The following is a 19,028-nucleotide window of genomic DNA, read 5'->3' as shown; positions in this document are numbered from 1 at the left end:
ACCACAGAGAGAGAGAGAAGGTTGGAGGCAGAGCTTCAGTTTATAAATCTCAGTAAATGTTAAAGAGTGTTTCAGTGTTTGTGTTAAATCACAAGCCTCCACTCCACCTGCATGATAACTCACCAGGCCACACCTGATCAACCAAGCCACGCCCCCAGCACTATAAAGCCACGCCCCCAACACTTTGTTTCCCCCTTTTTCCCTCCAAACCTGACATGTGTCATGTGGTTTCAGAGGTTTACCTGGAGTGACTGATTACTGATGTAAGTGACACCTTCTTCCTGAACTATCAGTATCATCATCATTATGTGACATTGTTTATTTAGATATTTAATATCTCCTTTTGTCCTTTTGTTTGGAATAGTAAAAATCATCCACATCCGCTCCAAATCAACCTTCAGACCCTGTCCTGGATCCTGTGTGTCTGACTGCACTCCACACTGTTCTGTGACCCAGCATCAAGAGGAAACACACATGTTACAGTGTGTGTCAGTCTGAGAGACACACACAGAGAGGAGAGAAATCAAACACACAAAGGTTGTTTATTATGAAGATGTCTCGCTCTGTAGTAAAAAAAGAAGCTGTGACATGACGGACTGAACTCTGAGGGGCGCTGTGTCCTCTCCCTCTTCTCCTCTCTGTGATACTGCTCCTCCTATCATCTGCATTAATCCATCTCTTATCATCTGCATTAATCCTTCTCTTATCATCTGCATTAATCCTCCTCTTATCATCTGCATTAATCCTCCTCTTATCATCTGCATTAATCCTTCTCTTATCATCTGCATTAATCCTCTTATCATCTGCATTAATCCTTCTCTTATCATCTGCATTAATCCTTCTCTTATCATCTGCATTAATCCTCCTCTTATAATCTGCATTAATCCTCCTCTTATCATCTGCATTAATCCTTCTCTTATCATCTGCATTAATCCTCTTATCATCTGCATTAATCCTCCTCTTATCATCTGCATTAATCCTTCTCTTATCATCTGCATTAATCCTCCTCTTATCATCTGCATTAATCCTTCTCCTATCATCTGCATTAATCCTCCTCCTGTCATCTGCATTAATCCTCCTCTTATCATCTGCATTAATCCTCTTATCATCTGCATTAATCCTCCTCTTATCATCTGCATTAATCCTCCTCTTATCATCTGCATTAATCCTCTTATCATCTGCATTAATCCTCCTCCTATCATCTGCATTAATCCTTCTCTTATCATCTGCATTAATCCTCCTCTTATCATCTGCATTAATCCTCTTATCATCTGCATTAATCCTCCTCCTATCATCTGCATTAATCCTTCTCTTATCATCTGCATTAATCCTCCTCTTATCATCTGCATTAATCCTCCTCCTATCATCTGCATTAATCCTTCTCTTATCATCTGCATTAATCCTTCTCTTATCATCTGCATTAATCCTCCTCTTATCATCTGCATTAATCCTCTTATCATCTGCATTAATCCTTCTCTTATCATCTGCATTAATCCTTCTCTTATCATCTGCATTAATCCTTCTCTTATCATCTGCATTAATCCTCCTCCTATCATCTGCATTAATCCTTCTCTTATCATCTGCATTAATCCTCCTCTTATCATCTGCATTAATCCTCTTATCATCTGCATTAATCCTCCTCTTATCATCTGCATTAATCCCCCTCCTATCATCTGCATTAATCCTCCTCTTATCATCTGCATTAATCCTCCTCCTATCATCTGCATTAATCCTCCTCCTATCATCTGCATTAATCCTTCTCTTATCATCTGCATTAATCCTCCTCTTATCATCTGCATTAATCCCCCTCCTATCATCTGCATTAATCCTCCTCTTATCATCTGCATTAATCCTCTTATCATCTGCATTAATCCTCCTCTTATAATCTGCATTAATCCTCCTCTTATAATCTGCATTAATCCTCCTCTTATCATCTGCATTAATCCTCCTCTTATCATCTGCATTAATCCTCCTCTTATCATCTGCATTAATCCTCCTCTTATCATCTGCATTAATCCTCCTCTTATCATCTGCATTAATCCTCCTCTTATCATCTGCATTAATCCTCCTCTTATAATCTGCATTAATCCTCCTCTTATCATCTGCATTAATCCTCCTCCTATCATCTGCATTAATCCTTCTCTTATCATCTGCATTAATCCTCCTCTTATCATCTGCATTAATCCTCCTCTTATAATCTGCATTAATCCTCTTATCATCTGCATTAATCCTCCTCTTATCATCTGCATTAATCCTCCTCTTATCATCTGCATTAATCCTCCTCTTATAATCTGCATTAATCCTCTTATCATCTGCATTAATCCTCCTCTTATCATCTGCATTAATCCTCCTCTTATCATCTGCATTAATCCTCCTCTTATAATCTGCATTAATCCTCTTATCATCTGCATTAATCCTCCTCTTATCATCTGCATTAATCCTCCTCTTATCATCTGCATTAATCCTCCTCTTATCATCTGCATTAATCCTCCTCTTATCATCTGCATTAATCCTCCTCCTATCATCTGCATTAATCCTTCTCTTATCATCTGCATTAATCCTCCTCTTATCATCTGCATTAATCCTCCTCTTATCATCTGCATTAATCCTTCTCTTATCATCTGCATTAATCCTCCTCTTATCATCTGCATTAATCCTCCTCTTATCATCTGCATTAATCCTTCTCTTATCATCTGCATTAATCCTTCTCTTATCATCTGCATTAATCCTTCTCTTATCATCTGCATTAATCCTCCTCCTATCATCTGCAAAACAACCACCAAAAAATAAAGCGTTAGTGACGTTGAAAACACAGTCAGTGATACTTCCTGTTTAGAGTTTCTGCACTAGTTCATATGCCAAGGTGAACTCACACAGGTGTGCTGTTACCGTGGAGACCTGACCTCCAAACAGAGGAAACATCTGCAGTGACAACGCCTCAATTTAAAACTGTGTCGAGCAGGAAGTGACACCTCACCTGCTGCAACCATAACTTTTTAACTGTTGGTAGAGTCATCTTATTTTAACTCTGTGCTGGTTTAATGTGTCTAATGCAGTGACTTCCACTACAGAGTCATGTCTGTGTTTAATGCAGTGACTTCCACTACAGAGTCATGTCTGTGTTTAATGCAGTGACTTCCACTACAGAGTCATGTCTGTGTTTAATGCAGTGACTTCCACTACAGAGTCATGTCTGTGTTTAATGCAGTGACTTCCACTACAGAGTCATGTCTGTGTTTAATGCAGTGACTTCCACTACAGAGTCATGTCTGTGTTTAATGCAGTGACTTCCACTACAGAGTCATGTCTGTGTTTAATGCAGTGACTTCCACTACAGAGTCATGTCTGTGTTTAATGCAGTGACTTCCACTACAGAGTCATGTCTGTGTTTAATGCAGTGACTTCCACTACAGAGTCATGTCTGTTTTTAATGCAGTGACTTCCACTACAGAGTCATGTCTGTGTTTAATGCAGTGACTTCCACTACAGAGTCGTGTCTGTGTTTAATGCAGTGACTTCCACTACAGAGTCATGTCTGTGTTTAATGCAGTGACTTCCACTACAGAGTCATGTCTGTGTTTAATGCAGTGACTTCCACTACAGAGTCATGTCTGTTTTTAATGCAGTGACTTCCACTACAGAGTCATGTCTGTGTTTAATGCAGTGACTTCCACTACAGAGTCATGTCTGTGTTTAATGCAGTGACTTCCACTACAGAGTCATGTCTGTTTTTAATGCAGTGACTTCCACTACAGAGTCATGTCTGTGTTTAATGCAGTGACTTCCACTACAGAGTCATGTCTGTGTTTAATGCAGTGACTTCCACTACAGAGTCATGTCTGTTTTTAATGCAGTGACTTCCACTACAGTCATGTCTGTTTATAATGCAGTGACTTCCACTACAGAGTCATGTCTGTTTTTAATGCAGTGACTTCCACTACAGAGTCATGTCTGTGTTTAATGCAGTGACTTCCACTACAGAGTCATGTCTGTGTTTAATGCAGTGACTTCCACTACAGAGTCATGTCTGTGTTTAATGCAGTGACTTCCACTACAGAGTCATGTCTGTTTTTAATGCAGTGACCTCCACTACAGAGTCATGTCTGTGTTTAATGCAGTGACTTCCACTACAGAGTCATGTCTGTGTTTAATGCAGTGACTTCCACTACAGAGTCATGTCTGTGTTTAATGCAGTGACTTCCACTACAGAGTCATGTCTGGTTTAATGCAGTGACTTCCACTACAGAGTCATGTCTGTGTTTAATGCAGTGACTTCAACTACAGAGTCATGTCTGTGTTTAATGCAGTGACTTCCACTACAGAGTCATGTCTGTTTATAATGCAGTGACTTCCACTACAGAGTCATGTCTGTTTTTAATGCAGTGACTTCCACTACAGAGTCATGTCTGTGTTTAATGCAGTGACTTCCACTACAGAGTCATGTCTGTGTTTAATGCAGTGACTTCCACTACAGAGTCATGTCTGTGTTTAATGCAGTGACTTCCACTACAGAGTCATGTCTGTGTTTAATGCAGTGACTTCCACTACAGAGTCATGTCTGTTTTTAATGCAGTGACCTCCACTACAGAGTCATGTCTGTGTTTAATGCAGTGACTTCCACTACAGAGTCATGTCTGTGTTTAATGCAGTGACTTCCACTACAGAGTCATGTCTGTGTTTAATGCAGTGACTTCCACTACAGAGTCATGTCTGGTTTAATGCAGTGACTTCCACTGCAGGGAAGTCGTGGCAGAGTGAGACGTCCGTGTATTTCCTTATCTTTGAAGCTGAAGAGAGAGAGAGAGAGAGAGAGAGAGAGAGAGAGAGAGAGAGAGAGAGAGAGAGAGAGAGAGAGAGAGAGAGAGAGAGCAAGTCGTCTCTTCCTCTCTCTGTTCTTCATCCTTGGTTCGTCGTCAGAGATGGAGGGTTCGGAGAGAGCAGACCGAGGAGGAGGAGGAGGGTACCACCGGGCAGCCAAGCGGCTCCGCAGGGAGGAGGAGGCCGGGGAAGAGGAGCTGGAGGACGGGGAGGAGCAGGAGGAGGACCCCGGCGGAGAGGCTGCGGGGAGCGGAGGCAGAGAGAGCCGCAGGAGAGGAGGGAAGGTGAGGAGGATGTTTCTGTCTCTGATCATGGTCCTGCTTCAAACAATCAAACATTAATATCAAACACTAAATGTTAAATGTTAATGTAAATGTTAAATATGAAAGGGAGCTCAGTGTGTTCTAACGTGTTAAGAGGCTTTTAGAAACATGAGGAACTCTCCTCCACACACACACACACACACACACACACACACACACACACACACACACACACACTGTGTTCTCTACATGAGACCTGACAGGTGTACAGGACCAGAGGCTGTGGTTATTATGGTCTGTATTATTATAACTGTGACAGGTCAGGGCGCTGTGAGAGGCTGCTGCTGTAACAGTCTTTATGTCCTTCAGTCAGGATGTTTAATAAAGATAAATGTTAAATACAGGGAGAGGAGGCTGGAAAATACAATGTTTGGACTTCTGAGATAAATTATAAATTTATTCCTCATTATTTTAATTTAATTCATTTAATATTTGTTTTATTTCCGGATGTGAAAGATTGTATAACATTCTGATGATATAAATATATTAATATAAAAATATATAAAAATAAACACAAATATAAATCAGATCAATCAGATGATCAACGATGAGCTGAAACCTCTCAATACAACATTTCAACTTTATTCTCCTAAAAATATCTGTATGTAAAATCTTAACTTTTCCTCACGACTTTATTTTAAATTAAAACTTCTGTTTTTATTTTTCTCTTTGTGTCACTTTGTTCTGGTTTGACACGACGTTAACTTATAAAACATTTTTATTCGTACATAACTTTTTATCGTGAATTTACGACTTTGTTCTCGTAAAAGTTTATAATTCACAAGAAAAAGTCTTACGTTAAAATTCAACTTTACTAAACGACTTTATTTCAAATGAATGACTTTATTTTTGTGAAATCAACATTTAAAATTAAAATATAAATTAAACAGTTTCTGAAACATTCTGACATTTTTCACGACTAATACAACTTTAACTCGTATAATTACGAACTAAATTAATTCTAAACATCACATTTTCTTTTTCAATGTATCACTTTGTTTTTGTAAATTCAACTTTTTTTTCTTTAAAGACTTTTTTAAATTAATTTTTCACAGTTTTCTAAAATCTGACTCGACTTGAACTTGTAAAATTATTATTTAATTCTATTGAAATTACAAACTAAATTCATTCTTAAAATCAAAATGTATTATTTTAATGTATAACATTATTTTTTTTAATTCAACTTTTTGTCTAATACATTTTTTTGTTTTCTAAAATCTTGCAACGTTTTTCTGATCTGATTCACGATTACTCATAAAATTATAATTTAATTCTTTGACTTTTTGCTGTAAAATTTAACATTTTAGAGACTTTATCTTCTTCCGAGTTTATTTCAACTACATCATAAATTAACACTTAATTATTTTACTTCCTTCATGTTGAATTACTGATTTTAACAGATTCATAATTTATTCTCATTCTTATATCCAACTTAGTGTTACGACTTTATTCTCTATGATTCAACTTTTTATCGTAATATTACGACTTTTATTGTGAAATAACATCTTTGACCTTTTGAACTTAACTCACCTTTCATTCCGACTTTACCCCAAAAATTAAAACTTTCTCCTGATCCTTTAATTTGTTTAATTTGAAGTGTTCAGGGTTTAAAGCTTCAGTCTGAGAGGACATGTAGACTGTGATAGAGCTTCAGTCTGAGAGGACATGTAGACTGTGATAGAGCTTCAGTCTGAGAGGACATGTAGACTGTGACAGAGCTTCAGTCTGAAAGGACATATAGACTGTGATAGAGCTTCAGTCTGAGAGGACATGTAGACTGTGATAGAGCTTCACTCTGAGAGGACATGTAGACTGTGATAGAGCTTCAGTCTGAGAGGACATGTAGACGGTGATAGAGCTTCAGTCTGAGAGGACATGTAGACTGTGATAGAGCTTCAGTCTGAGAGGACATGTAGACTGTGATAGAGCTTCAGTCTGAGAGGACATGTAGACTGTGATAGAGCTTCAGTCTGAGAGGACATGTAGACTGTGATAGAGCTTCAGTCTGAGAGGACATGTAGACTGTGATAGAGCTTCAGTCTGAGAGGACATGTAGACGGTGATAGAGCTTCAGTCTGAGAGGACATGTAGACTGTGATAGAGCTTCAGTCTGAGAGGACATGTAGACTGTGATAGAGCTTCAGTCTGAGAGGACATGTAGACTGTGATAGAGCTTCAGTCTGAGAGGACATGTAGACTGTGATAGAGCTTCACTCTGAGAGGACATGTAGACTGTGATAGAGCTTCAGTCTGAGAGGACATGTAGACTGTGATAGAGCTTCAGTCTGAGAGGACATGTAGACTGTGATAGAGCTTCAGTCTGAGAGGACATGTAGACTGTGATAGAGCTTCAGTCTGAGAGGACTTGTAGACGGTGATAGAGCTTCAGTCTGAGAGGACATGTAGACTGTGATAGAGCTTCAGTCTGAGAGGACATGTAGACTGTGATAGAGCTTCAGTCTGAGAGGACATGTAGACTGTGATAGAGCTTCAGTCTGAGAGGACATGTAGACTGTGATAGAGCTTCAGTCTGAGAGGACATGTAGACTGTGATAGAGCTTCAGTCTGAGAGGACATGTAGACTGTGATAGAGCTTCAGTCTGAGAGGACATGTAGACTGTGATAGAGCTTCAGTCTGAGAGGACATGTAGACTGTGATAGAGCTTCACTCTGAGAGGACATGTAGACTGTGATAGAGCTTCAGTCTGAGAGGACATGTAGACTGTGATAGAGCTTCAGTCTGAGAGGACATGTAGACTGTGATAGAGCTTCAGTCTGAGAGGACATGTAGACTGTGATAGAGCTTCAGTCTGAGAGGACATGTAGACTGTGATAGAGCTTCAGTCTGAGAGGACATGTAGACGGTGATAGAGCTTCAGTCAGAGAGGACATGTAGACGGTGATAGAGCTTCAGTCAGAGAGGACATGTAGACTGTGATAGAGCTTCAGTCAGAGAGGACATGTAGACTGTGATAGAGCTTCAGTCAGAGAGGACATGTAGACTGTGATAGAGCTTCAGTCTGAGAGGACATGTAGACGGTGATAGAGCTTCAGTCTGAGAGGACATGTAGACTGTGATAGAGCTTCAGTCAGAGAGGACATGTAGACTGTGATAGAGCTTCAGTCTGAGAGGACATGTAGACTGTGATAGAGCTTCAGTCTGAGAGGACATGTAGACTGTGATAGAGCTTCAGTATGAGAGGACATGTAGACTGTGATAGAGCTTCAGTCTGAGAGGACATGTAGACTGTGATAGAGCTTCAGTCTGAGAGGACATGTAGACTGTGATAGAGCTTCAGTCTGAGAGGACATGTAGACTGTGATAGAGCTTCAGTCTGAGAGGACATGTAGACTGTGATAGAGCTTCAGTCTGAGAGGACATGTAGACGGTGATAGAGCTTCAGTCTGAGAGGACATGTAGACTGTGATAGAGCTTCAGTCTGAGAGGACATGTAGACTGTGATAGAGCTTCAGTCTGAGAGGACATGTAGACTGTGATAGAGCTTCAGTCTGAGAGGACATGTAGACTGTGATAGAGCTTCAGTCTGAGAGGACATGTAGACTGTGATAGAGCTTCAGTCTGAGAGGACATGTAGACTGTGATAGAGCTTCAGTCTGAGAGGACATGTAGACTGTGATAGAGCTTCAGTCTGAGAGGACATGTAGACTGTGATAGAGCTTCACTCTGAGAGGACATGTAGACGGTGATAGAGCTTCACTCTGAGAGGACATGTAGACTGTGATGGAGCTTCAGTCTGAGAGGACATGTAGACTGTGATAGAGCTTCAGTCTGAGAGGACATGTAGACTGTGATAGAGCTTCAGTCTGAGAGGACATGTAGACTGTGATAGAGCTTCAGTCTGAGAGGACATGTAGACTGTGATAGAGCTTCAGTCTGAGAGGACATGTAGACTGTGATAGAGCTTCAGTCTGAGAGGACATGTAGACTGTGATAGAGCTTCAGTCTGAGAGGACATGTAGACTGTGATAGAGCTTCAGTCTGAGAGGACATGTAGACTGTGATAGAGCTTCAGTCTGAGAGGACATGTAGACTGTGATGGAGCTTCAGTCTGAGAGGACATGTAGACTGTGATAGAGCTTCAGTCTGAGAGGACTTGTAGACTGTGATAGAGCTTCAGTCTGAGAGGACATGTAGACTGTGATAGAGCTTCAGTCAGAGAGGACATGTAGACTGTGATAGAGCTTCAGTCTGAGAGGACATGTAGACTGTGATAGAGCTTCAGTCTGAGAGGACATGTAGACTGTGATAGAGCTTCAGTCTGAGAGGACATGTAGACTGTGATAGAGCTTCAGTCTGAGAGGACATGTAGACGGTGATAGAGCTTCAGTCTGAGAGGACATGTAGACTGTGATAGAGCTTCAGTCTGAGAGGACATGTAGACTGTGATAGAGCTTCACTCTGAGAGGACTTCAGTCTGTACATGGGGCGCACTCAGCCAGAGGGCCAGACTCAGGTCTTTGAATGTGACCTCAGATTGTCCTTCAAGGTGACCTTCAAACATGAGCTGAAATAAACAGTCATAAGAATAACTCCTCGGTGAGGTCGTCTGAGGTGAGGAAGAGGAGGAGCTCTGACGTGGGAGGAAGAGGAGGAGCTCTGACGTGGGAGGAAGAGGAGGAGCTCTGACGTGGGACGAAGAGGAGCTGTGAATGTATTTACAGTTTTTGTGGTTTCCGTGTGGAACTGGTCTGACCTGCAGCGCGCTCAGACTGTTTGGTAGACCTGGTTCAAAGAAAGAGTGGGTGAGCTCACAGAGAGCTGAACTTCTGATCTAACACATTAAAGATGTGTCTTTAACAGGCAGAAACCCCAACCCCCCCTAGAGTCATGTTGGAGAACCGTACGAGCCGCGTTATCCGGTTCTGTTGGAGGTCTCTGCCCGGTCTGATCTGAGCGTTTAGACCTCGATCAGAGTTCAGGGGGTCGTTACTGAGATCAGAGATCAGGGGGTGGCTACTGAGATCAGAGACGGCGGTGAACGTCTGAGTCATGAAGCTGGCAGTGATTTAGAGACATAAGACCCATCATGGCGTGTTCATTCATCCCTCTCCTGCTCGGCGAGGCGGTACGGCCTCTCTGTCAGGTTCTGGCAGGGACAGGAAGTGCCCGCTCTCAGCAGGAAGTGAGGCCATCTGTCGGCCTGCATGAAAGGGAGCGTGGTGTTCCTCTCGTCTCTTCTCTTGTGTCCCGGTTACTCTGCAGGTTCACTCAGACTGATTCAGCTGATTGTTTTCAGACGTACCTGCAGAGAGATGGATGGATGGGTGGATGGATGAACCTGCAGGCGTTGGGTAGAAACATGAACTCGTCTCTGACAGCGCTCTGCCTGAGCGAGGAGAGGAGCTCTGACGTCTCAGAGAGGAGCTCTGACGTCTCAGAGAGGAGCTCTGACATCTCAGAGAGGAGCTCTGACGTCTCAGAGAGGAGCTCTAACGTCTCAGTGAGGAGCTCTGACATCTCAGAGAGGAGCTCTGACGTCTCAGTGAGGAGCTCTAACGTCTCAGTGAGGAGCTCTGACATCTCAGAGAGGAGCTCTGACGTCTCAGAGAGGAGCTCTGACGTCTCAGTGAGGAGCTCTAACGTCTCAGTGAGGAGCTCTGACATCTCAGAGAGGAGCTCTGACGTCTCAGTGAGGAGCTCTGACGTCTCAGTGAGGAGCTCTGACGTCTCAGTGAGGAGCTCTGACGTCTCAGTGAGGAGCTCTGACGTCTCAGAGAGGAGCTCTGACGTCTCAGTGAGGAGCTCTGACGTCTCAGTGAGGAGCTCTGACGTCTCAGTGAGGAGCTCTAACGTCTCAGTGAGGAGCTCTGACGTCTCAGAGAGGAGCTCTGACGTCTCAGTGAGGAGCTCTGTCGTCTCAGTGAGGAGCTCTGACGTCTCAGTGAGGAGCTCTGTCGTCTCAGAGAGGAGCTCTGTCGTCTCAGTGAGGAGCTCTGACGTCTCAGAGAGGAGCTCTGACGTCTCAGTGAGGAGCTCTGACGTCTCAGTGAGGAGCTCTGACGTCTCAGTGAGGAGCTCTGTCGTCTCAGAGAGGAGCTCTGTCGTCTCAGTGAGGAGCTCTGACGTCTCAGTGAGGAGCTCTGTCATCTCAGTGAGGAGGTCTGTCGTCTCAGTGAGGAGCTCTGTCGTCTCAGTGAGGAGCTCTGACGTCTCAGTGAGGAGCTCTGTCGTCTCAGAGAGGAGCTCTGACGTCTCAGTGAGGAGCTCTGATGTCTCAGTGAGGAGCTCTGACGTCTCAGTGAGGAGCTCTGACGTCTCAGTGAGGAGCTCTGACGTCTCAGTGAGGAGCTCTGACGTCTCAGTGAGGAGCTCTGACGTCTCAGTGAGGAGCTCTGTCGTCTCAGTGAGGAGCTCTGTCGTCTCAGTGAGGAGCTCTGACGTCTCTCTCCTTGTGTTTATCTCAGATTACAGCTCTCTCTGTATGCTCTCTGCAGTCGTCTTGGTTCTCCTCCTGCTCGGTGAATCTGTTGCTGAGCTGTTGATTGGCTCTCAGACGTTCTGCTCGCTCCAGACTTCAGACGACATCAAAGAGCGTTTGATCTCTCCGTTTCTGAAGTTTTAATGGATGGAGGATCAAACGGAGAGGTGTTAGAGTAAGCTGAGCACGGAGTGAGAGAACAGACATCTGAGAGAGGAGTGAATCATTCATGCTCTCACTGTAAAGAAAGGGAGGAAGGGTCGTTCATCCATTTATCCATCTGTCCGTCCATCCATCCAGCCGTCCGTCAAAACTCAAAGACATCTGTTTATTTTGGCTTCATGTAGTCAGACATATGTCAGCTGACTGTAGTGTGACTTGTTAGTTACAGTGAAACTGAGACTCAGTGGAGACAGTTACAGTGAAACTGAGACTCAGTGGAGACAGGTACAGTGAAACTGAGACTCAGTGGAGACAGATACAGTGAAACTTAGACTCAGTGGAGACAGGTACAGTGAAACTGAGACTCAGTGGAGACAGATACAGTGAAACTGAGACTCAGTGGAGACAGTTACAGTGAAACTGAGACTCAGTGGAGACAGTTACAGTGAAACTGAGACTCAGTGGAGACAGTTACAGTGAAACTGAGACTCAGTGGAGACAGGTACAGTGAAACTGAGACTCAGTGGAGACAGTTACAGTGAAACTGAGACTCAGTGGAGACAGTTACAGTGAAACTGAGACTCAGTGGAGACAGATACAGTGAAACTGAGACTCAGTGGAGACAGATACAGTGAAACTGAGACTCAGTGGAGACAGATACAGTGAAACTGAGACTCAGTGGAGACAGATACAGTGAAACTGAGACTCAGTGGAGACAGTTACAGTGAAACTGAGACTCAGTGGAGACAGTTACAGTGAAACTGAGACTCAGTGGAGACAGATGGACAGAACTCTGGTAGTAGTTGACCTCAGAGACCTCGTGGTCTTGATCCTTACTGTTTAACTGGTCTGTAGTGAACTCTGCAGCCTGCAGGGGGCGCTAACCAGACTCTGAACTTTACATCCTCAAAATCACAGACAGTGATCACCATCCTCCATCCATCAGAGAGTGCTCAGTTTACAGGAGCTCAGCAGAGACACACACACACACACACACACACACACACACACACACACACACACACACACACACACACACACATACACACACACACACACACACTTCATAAATGATGAATCATCCTGCCTTGTTAGCCGCTTTAAAAGCTTGTTAGCTCAGCGACTGACACAGCTAATGTTTACAGTGCAGGGTCAGGGAGGAAGAAGAGGAGGAGGAAGAGGAGGAAGAGGAGGAAGAGGAGGAGGAAGAGGAGGAGGAAGAGGAGGAAGAGGAGGAGGAAGAGGAGGAGGAAGAGGAGGAGGAAGAGAAGGAGGAGGAAGAGGAGGAGGAGGAGGAAGAGGAGGAGGAAGAGGAGGAGGAGGAGGAGGAGGAAGAGGAGGAGGAGGAGGAGGTGATGAAGATGAAGGCGGAGGGAGGGATGAAGATGGTGAGAAGGAGGATAAGCTGAGTCAGACAGAGCTTTAATGATACAGCAGGCCTGACAGGAAGGAAGTGACCTGTCACTGACACACACACACACACACACACACACACGCTATAAACAGACACACACACACACACACACACACACACACTATAAACAGACACACACGCTCTCTTAGAGAAGCTCCCTGATGTGAACCGTCTCCCTCTTCGTGTCTCAGTTCTTCAGTAACACCTTCCCTCCTCTTCAAAGCCGGCGTTGCTATAGTAACGGAGTGCAGCGTAGGTGCAGTGCTGCTGAAGTGTTTCTCACCTGAGTTCTCTGAGGGACCAACTCTGAGGGTTACACTCTCTCAGCGTCTCACTCAGAAATACACACAGAGAGAAAACCACGACGCTGCACCACAGAGTCCTGCAGGGTATTTATAAAAACCACCCGGTCTCTGAACCCCTCAGGGTCCACATGTCTGCTCAGAAACCGCCTGCAGGCTGTAACCTCTGCAACTTGATCCCTGATGGATCAAAGTGGGTCCACTAACAGGTCAGATCAGAGTAGCAACCTGAGCCTCTCAGGGACCAGAACCAGACCTGTTAGTGGACTCACTTTGATCCATCAGGGACCAAAACAAGACTTGTTAGTGGACTCACTTTGATCCATCAGGGACCAAAACAAGACCTGATCCTGGACTCACTTTGATCCATCAGGGACCAAAACCAGACCTGTTAGTGGACTCACTTTGATGCATCAGGGACCAAAACCAAGACCTGTTAGTGGACTCACTTTGATCCATCAGGGACCAAAACCAGACCTGTTAGTGGACTCACTTTGATGCATCAGGGACCAAAACAAGACCTGTTAGTGGACTCACTTTGATCCATCAGGGACCAAAACAAGACCTGATCCTGGACTCACTTTGATCCATCAGGGACCAAAACCAGACCTGTTAGTGGACTCACTTTGATGCATCAGGGACCAAAACCAAGACCTGTTAGTGGACTCACTTTGATCCATCAGGGACCAAAACCAGACCTGTTAGTGGACTCACTTTGATGCATCAGGGACCAAAACAAGACCTTTTAGTGGACTCACTTTGATCCATCAGGGACCAAAACAAGACCTGATCCTGGACTCACTTTGAATCATCAGGGACCAAAACCAGACCTGTTAGTGGACTCATTATGATCCATCAGAGACCAAAACAAGACCTGTTAGTGGACTCATTATGATCCATCAGGGACCAAAACAAGACCTGTTAGTGGACTCACTTTGAATCATCAGGGACAAAAACCAGACCTGTTAGTGGACTCATTATGATCCATCAGGGACCAAAACCAGACCTGTTAGTGGACTCATTGTGATCCATCGGAGACCAAAACCAGACCTGTTAGTGGACTCATTGTAATCCATCAGGGACCAAAACCAGACCTGTTAGTGGACTCATTCTGATCCATCAGGGACCAAAACCAGACCTGTTAGTGGACTCATTCTAAACCATCAGGGACCAAAACCAGACCTGTTAGTGGACTCATTCTGATCCATCAGGGACCAAAACCAGACCTGTTAGTGGACTCATTCTGATCCATCTGGGACCAAAACCAGACCTGTTAGTGGACTCATTCTGATCCATCAGGGACCAAAACCAGACCTGTTAGTGGACTGACTTTGATCCATTAAGGGTTACGTTACAGCCTGTGGACCTGCTGCAGGAGGAGGAAACTTGAGTTCCTTTAGACCAGAGACACGGACCTTCGGGAACTCTCCTCAGAGACCCAGAAAGACCTGATCCGGAGTGAACCATGGGAGCTGATGATCTACCTCTGAACTGGATCGGTTGATTGGTTGGTGTCGACACTGATGATGATGACAGGAAGTTAACCTCACAGAGCTCAGGAGTTGCCGCTCTACCTCCGCTCTGATTGGTCGGTTTGATAGATATCAACTTTTGATTTAAAGCCACAGACTCAAGGGAAGAAGCCTGTTTTACTGCTGCAGGCTCAGAGGGTACTGGTCTACCTCTGAGCTGTTAGTGTGGGACGTTGTGTCTGATCAGAGTGTGTATCTGGTAATGGAGTCCCCCTCCTCGAGCAGAAGCTGTGATCTCTTACGTAAACAGAAGTTCTGTCTGGAGGTATTTCTGTGTAAGGACGATCTTTCTGATGATGGTGTGATGACACGTTCAGAGGAAACAGAGTGTAGGAGTCTCTGAGAGCAGACCTGAGGTGTTGGACTGCGGTGTGACTCAGATCTCATCTTGCAGAGTTCAGCGTGTTTCCTGCAGTCGTTGGCGCTCAGCCTCCACCTGCTGCAGAAACGGGTCAGGCTGCAAGCTCTGCAACCTCTGCAACCTCTGCAACCTCTGCAACCTCTGCAACCTCGCTCTACCTCGCTCCACCTCGCTCCACCTCGCTCCACCTCGCTCCACCTCGCTCCACCTCGCTCCACCTCGCTCCACCTCGCTCCACAAACACGTCAACATGTTTGTGTCTGCGTCGCTGTTGCAACATTTTCCACCTGTAACTGACTTGACTTTTTTCTCACCAACACGCGGTGACAGAGTGTGTGTGTGTGTGTGTGTGTGTGTGTGCTGACAGAACGACACACACTCCAGTCTGCAACAACAGGATGTAGTTCAGGATCAGTCCCAGGGCCGTGGGTCTTTAACTGACTCTGGTTCTCCTCTCTCTTCAGGACGTTGTGGAGGAGAGTCACCGCATCCCCCCGTCTCCAGTGGTCCACGTGAGAGGACTCTGTGACGCCGTGGTGGAGGCTGATCTGGTGGAGGCACTCGAAAAGTTCGGCAATATCTGGTAACCACTGACCTTTAAAGTCCTCTCTATATGTCCCTTTAATTAAATACTGAGGTCCCAACAACTGCAGTTCCCCAAATGTCCACTAGAGGCTGTCCCCTGAAGTGAGTCAGTCCCCGTAGAGGAACTTTACCCCTGAACTACGTGTGTTTGGACCGGTGGACCCATGGTCTAAATCTAGTTCAGGGGTAGATAATCTCCCCCCTAAAAAGCCCCTGCTAGGGGGGTAGTACTTTTAAGAGGTCCAGGGACTTTCAGGGGCGGGGCCTGTAATGCTGAACGTGTCTGATTGGTAGATTAACCTCAGTGTTTTTATTCCTCCCTCCGTCCACAATAACATCACACACATCTGTGATTCTCTTGATTTCTCTTTCTTTCATTAGTTTTTATTTGTTCTATCTTTTTTGTATGTGTGTGTACTTTTCAAAAGAAGAAGCTGGGATTCTCCGGGTCAACTTTTTGCCGATTTTTTTTTTCATTTTGTTTTTGCCAAAAAAAAAATCTTTTTTTTTTAAAAATTTCTTTCTTCAAAATTTTAATTTTTCAAAAAAAAAAAAAATTCAAATTTTATTTTTTCAAATTTTTTTCTTGGAAAAAAAGTTTTTTGGCAAAATATTTTTTTCCAAATTTTTTTGGACAATTTTCTTTTTCAAATGTTCTTTTGTCAACATTTTTCTTTTCAATTTTTTTTTGAAATTTTTTTTGTCAAATTTTTTTTGTCAAATTTTTTTTGTCAAATTTTTTTTGTCAAATTTTTTTTGTCAAATTTTTTCCAAAAACCATTCACAGTTATTGTTTTTTTTTTCCATCTGTGATTCTCTTGATTTCTCTTTCTTTCATTAGTTTTTATTTGTTCTATCTTGTTTGTATGTGTGTGTACTTTTCAAAAGAAGAAGCTGTGATTCTCTTGATTTAGCAGCTTGTAACAGTAGTCTTCTCTCAGCCCACCGTGAATGCGTCTCTCCTCCCGGTGTTCCGCTTTTAAAAGTGACCCTGTAAACTGGAGACCTTCAGCTGAACGTGTCAGTGTTTGTGTTGATTCATTCGTTGCTTTTTCCATGTTTTTAACCGCAGGCACAAAATTTTCACTTTTCTTCATGTTTTTCTGCTTTTGGAGCACAATTTCAAGTTTGAAGAAAATGTATTTTTTCGACAGGTTCAATTTTTTTGTCAAGTTTTAATTTTTGAAAAACATTTTTTTGTCAAAAAAAAAAACAATTGTCATAATTGTCCAAAAAATGTTTGGTCTTTTTTTTTCAAAAAAAAAAAATCAAATTTTTTTTCAAATTTTTTTTTCAATTTTTTTTTCAAATGTTTTTTTCAAATGTTTTTCTTTTTTTTTTTTTTTTTTTTTTAAATTCAAATTTTTTTTTTTCAATTTTTTTCCAAAAACCATTCACAGTCATTGTTATTTTTTCCATCTGTGATTCTCTTGATTTCTCTTTCTTTCATTAGTTTTTATTTGTTCTATCTTGTTTGTATGTGTGTGTACTTTTCAAAAGAAGAAGCTGTGATTCTCTTGATTTAGCAGCTTGTAACAGTAGTCTTCTCTCAGCCCACCGTGAATGCGTCTCTCCTCCCGGTGTTCCGGTTTTAAAAGTGACCCTGTAAACTGGAGACCTTCAGCTGAACGTGTCAGTGTTTGTGTTGATTCATTCGTTGCTTTTTCCATGTTTTTAACCGCAGGCACAACATTTTCACTTTTCATGTTTTTCTGCTTTTGGAGCACAATTTCAAGTTTGAGGAAAATTTATTTTTTGGACAGGGTCAATTTTTTTGTCAATTTTTTTTTTTTTGAAAAACATTTTTTGTCAGAAAAAAAAAAAAAAAAGTCAAATTTTTTTGGGTCAGTTTTTTAAAAAAATTTTTTTTTTTTTTTTCAATTTTTTTTTTCAAAATGTATTTTCAAGTTCTTTTTCAAAAAATTTTTTCAAATGTTTTTTTCATTTTTTTTCCAAAAACCATTCACAGTCATTGTTTTTTCCATCTGTGATTCTCTTGATTTAGCAGCTTGTAACAGTAGTCTTCTCTCAGCCCACCGTGAATGCGTCTCTCCTCCCGGTGTTCCGCTTTTAAAAGTGACCCTGTAAACTGGAGACCTTCAGCTGAACGTGTCAGTGTTTGTGGAGTTTACACAGCTGTTGAAACACAGAGGGAGTTCCTGGGAATGCAAACTAGTTTAGTTTTTATTAAGATTTCAAAATATCCTCATCAGATATTTAATGATGGTCTAAAGACGTTTATGAGGGATGCATCCGGCTGAGAGTCTCCAGTTAACAGGGTCGCCGTTTAAACCAAAACACCGGCCGATCTCTGCGATCACGGCTTTTTGAGTTCAAAAGGAAGCTCCGGGTCAACTTTTTGTCAATTTTTATTTCACAAATTTTTTTTTTCAAAATGTTTTTTGTCAAAAAATTTCTTTCAAAATTTTTCAAATTTTTTTTGTCAAAATTTATTCAATTTTTTTTTTCAAATTTTTTTTTTCAATTTTTCATCTTGGTGTTACTGCCCTCTACTGGTCTGGTGGTGTAGTGCTGGCCTGATTTACACAATCTACCCGGGACTTCAGCCCGCGGTCCAAACACAGACAACAATGGGGGACCAGGAACCTTTTAGTTCAGGGGACAGTAGTTCTGATCCCGGGACTCTTGGTTGAAATGCACCTGTACAGCAGAAGTAAACATGTTTACAAGAACAGGTACATAGATGTGTGACTACAGAGACCTGGTCTGTATGTTAGTGAAGCCCCGCCTCCTCTCACGCGTCCGCTCTGTCTCCAGTTACGTGATGATGATGCCGTTTAAGCGCCAGGCTCTGGTGGAGTTCGGCAGCGTGGAAAACGCCGAGCACTGTGTGTCGGTCGGCGCCCGAGAGGCCGTCTGCATCGCCGAGCAGCAGGCCTTCTTCAACTTCTCCACCAGCCAGAGGATCACCAGACCCACCAACGCCGACGACCCCACCAGCAGGAACAAGGTCCTGCTGCTGTCTGTGCAGAACCCGCTGTACCCCATCACCACCGTGAGTCCAGCAGAACCCCGGCTCTCAAACACCTACCTAAACCTGGCCCTGTTTTTAGAGGTGATGTCTCTCTCT

General features: G+C 43.2%; 1 protein-coding gene across 1 annotated transcript in view; it reads left to right on the top strand.

Moving 5' to 3' along the window:
• The first annotated feature begins 202 nt into the window (after positions 1 to 202).
• The window catches only part of LOC117809958 (heterogeneous nuclear ribonucleoprotein L-like), a 20,770-nt gene continuing 1,944 nt past the window's right edge, over positions 203 to 19,028 (top strand). The window contains exons 1-5 of the mRNA XM_034679465.1: positions 203 to 263; positions 365 to 537; positions 4,918 to 5,102; positions 15,817 to 15,935; positions 18,716 to 19,013. Of these exons, the coding sequence (XP_034535356.1) occupies positions 4,920 to 5,102; positions 15,817 to 15,935; positions 18,716 to 19,013 (600 nt within the window). The 5' untranslated portion in view covers positions 203 to 263; positions 365 to 537; positions 4,918 to 4,919. The remainder of the gene's footprint in view (positions 264 to 364; positions 538 to 4,917; positions 5,103 to 15,816; positions 15,936 to 18,715; positions 19,014 to 19,028) is intronic.

This window comes from Notolabrus celidotus, unplaced genomic scaffold, assembly GCF_009762535.1.
Source record: "Notolabrus celidotus isolate fNotCel1 unplaced genomic scaffold, fNotCel1.pri scaffold_89B_arrow_ctg1, whole genome shotgun sequence".
Taxonomy (NCBI): Eukaryota; Metazoa; Chordata; class Actinopteri; order Labriformes; family Labridae; genus Notolabrus; species Notolabrus celidotus.
This window is presented reverse-complemented; position numbering and strand designations above follow the sequence as displayed.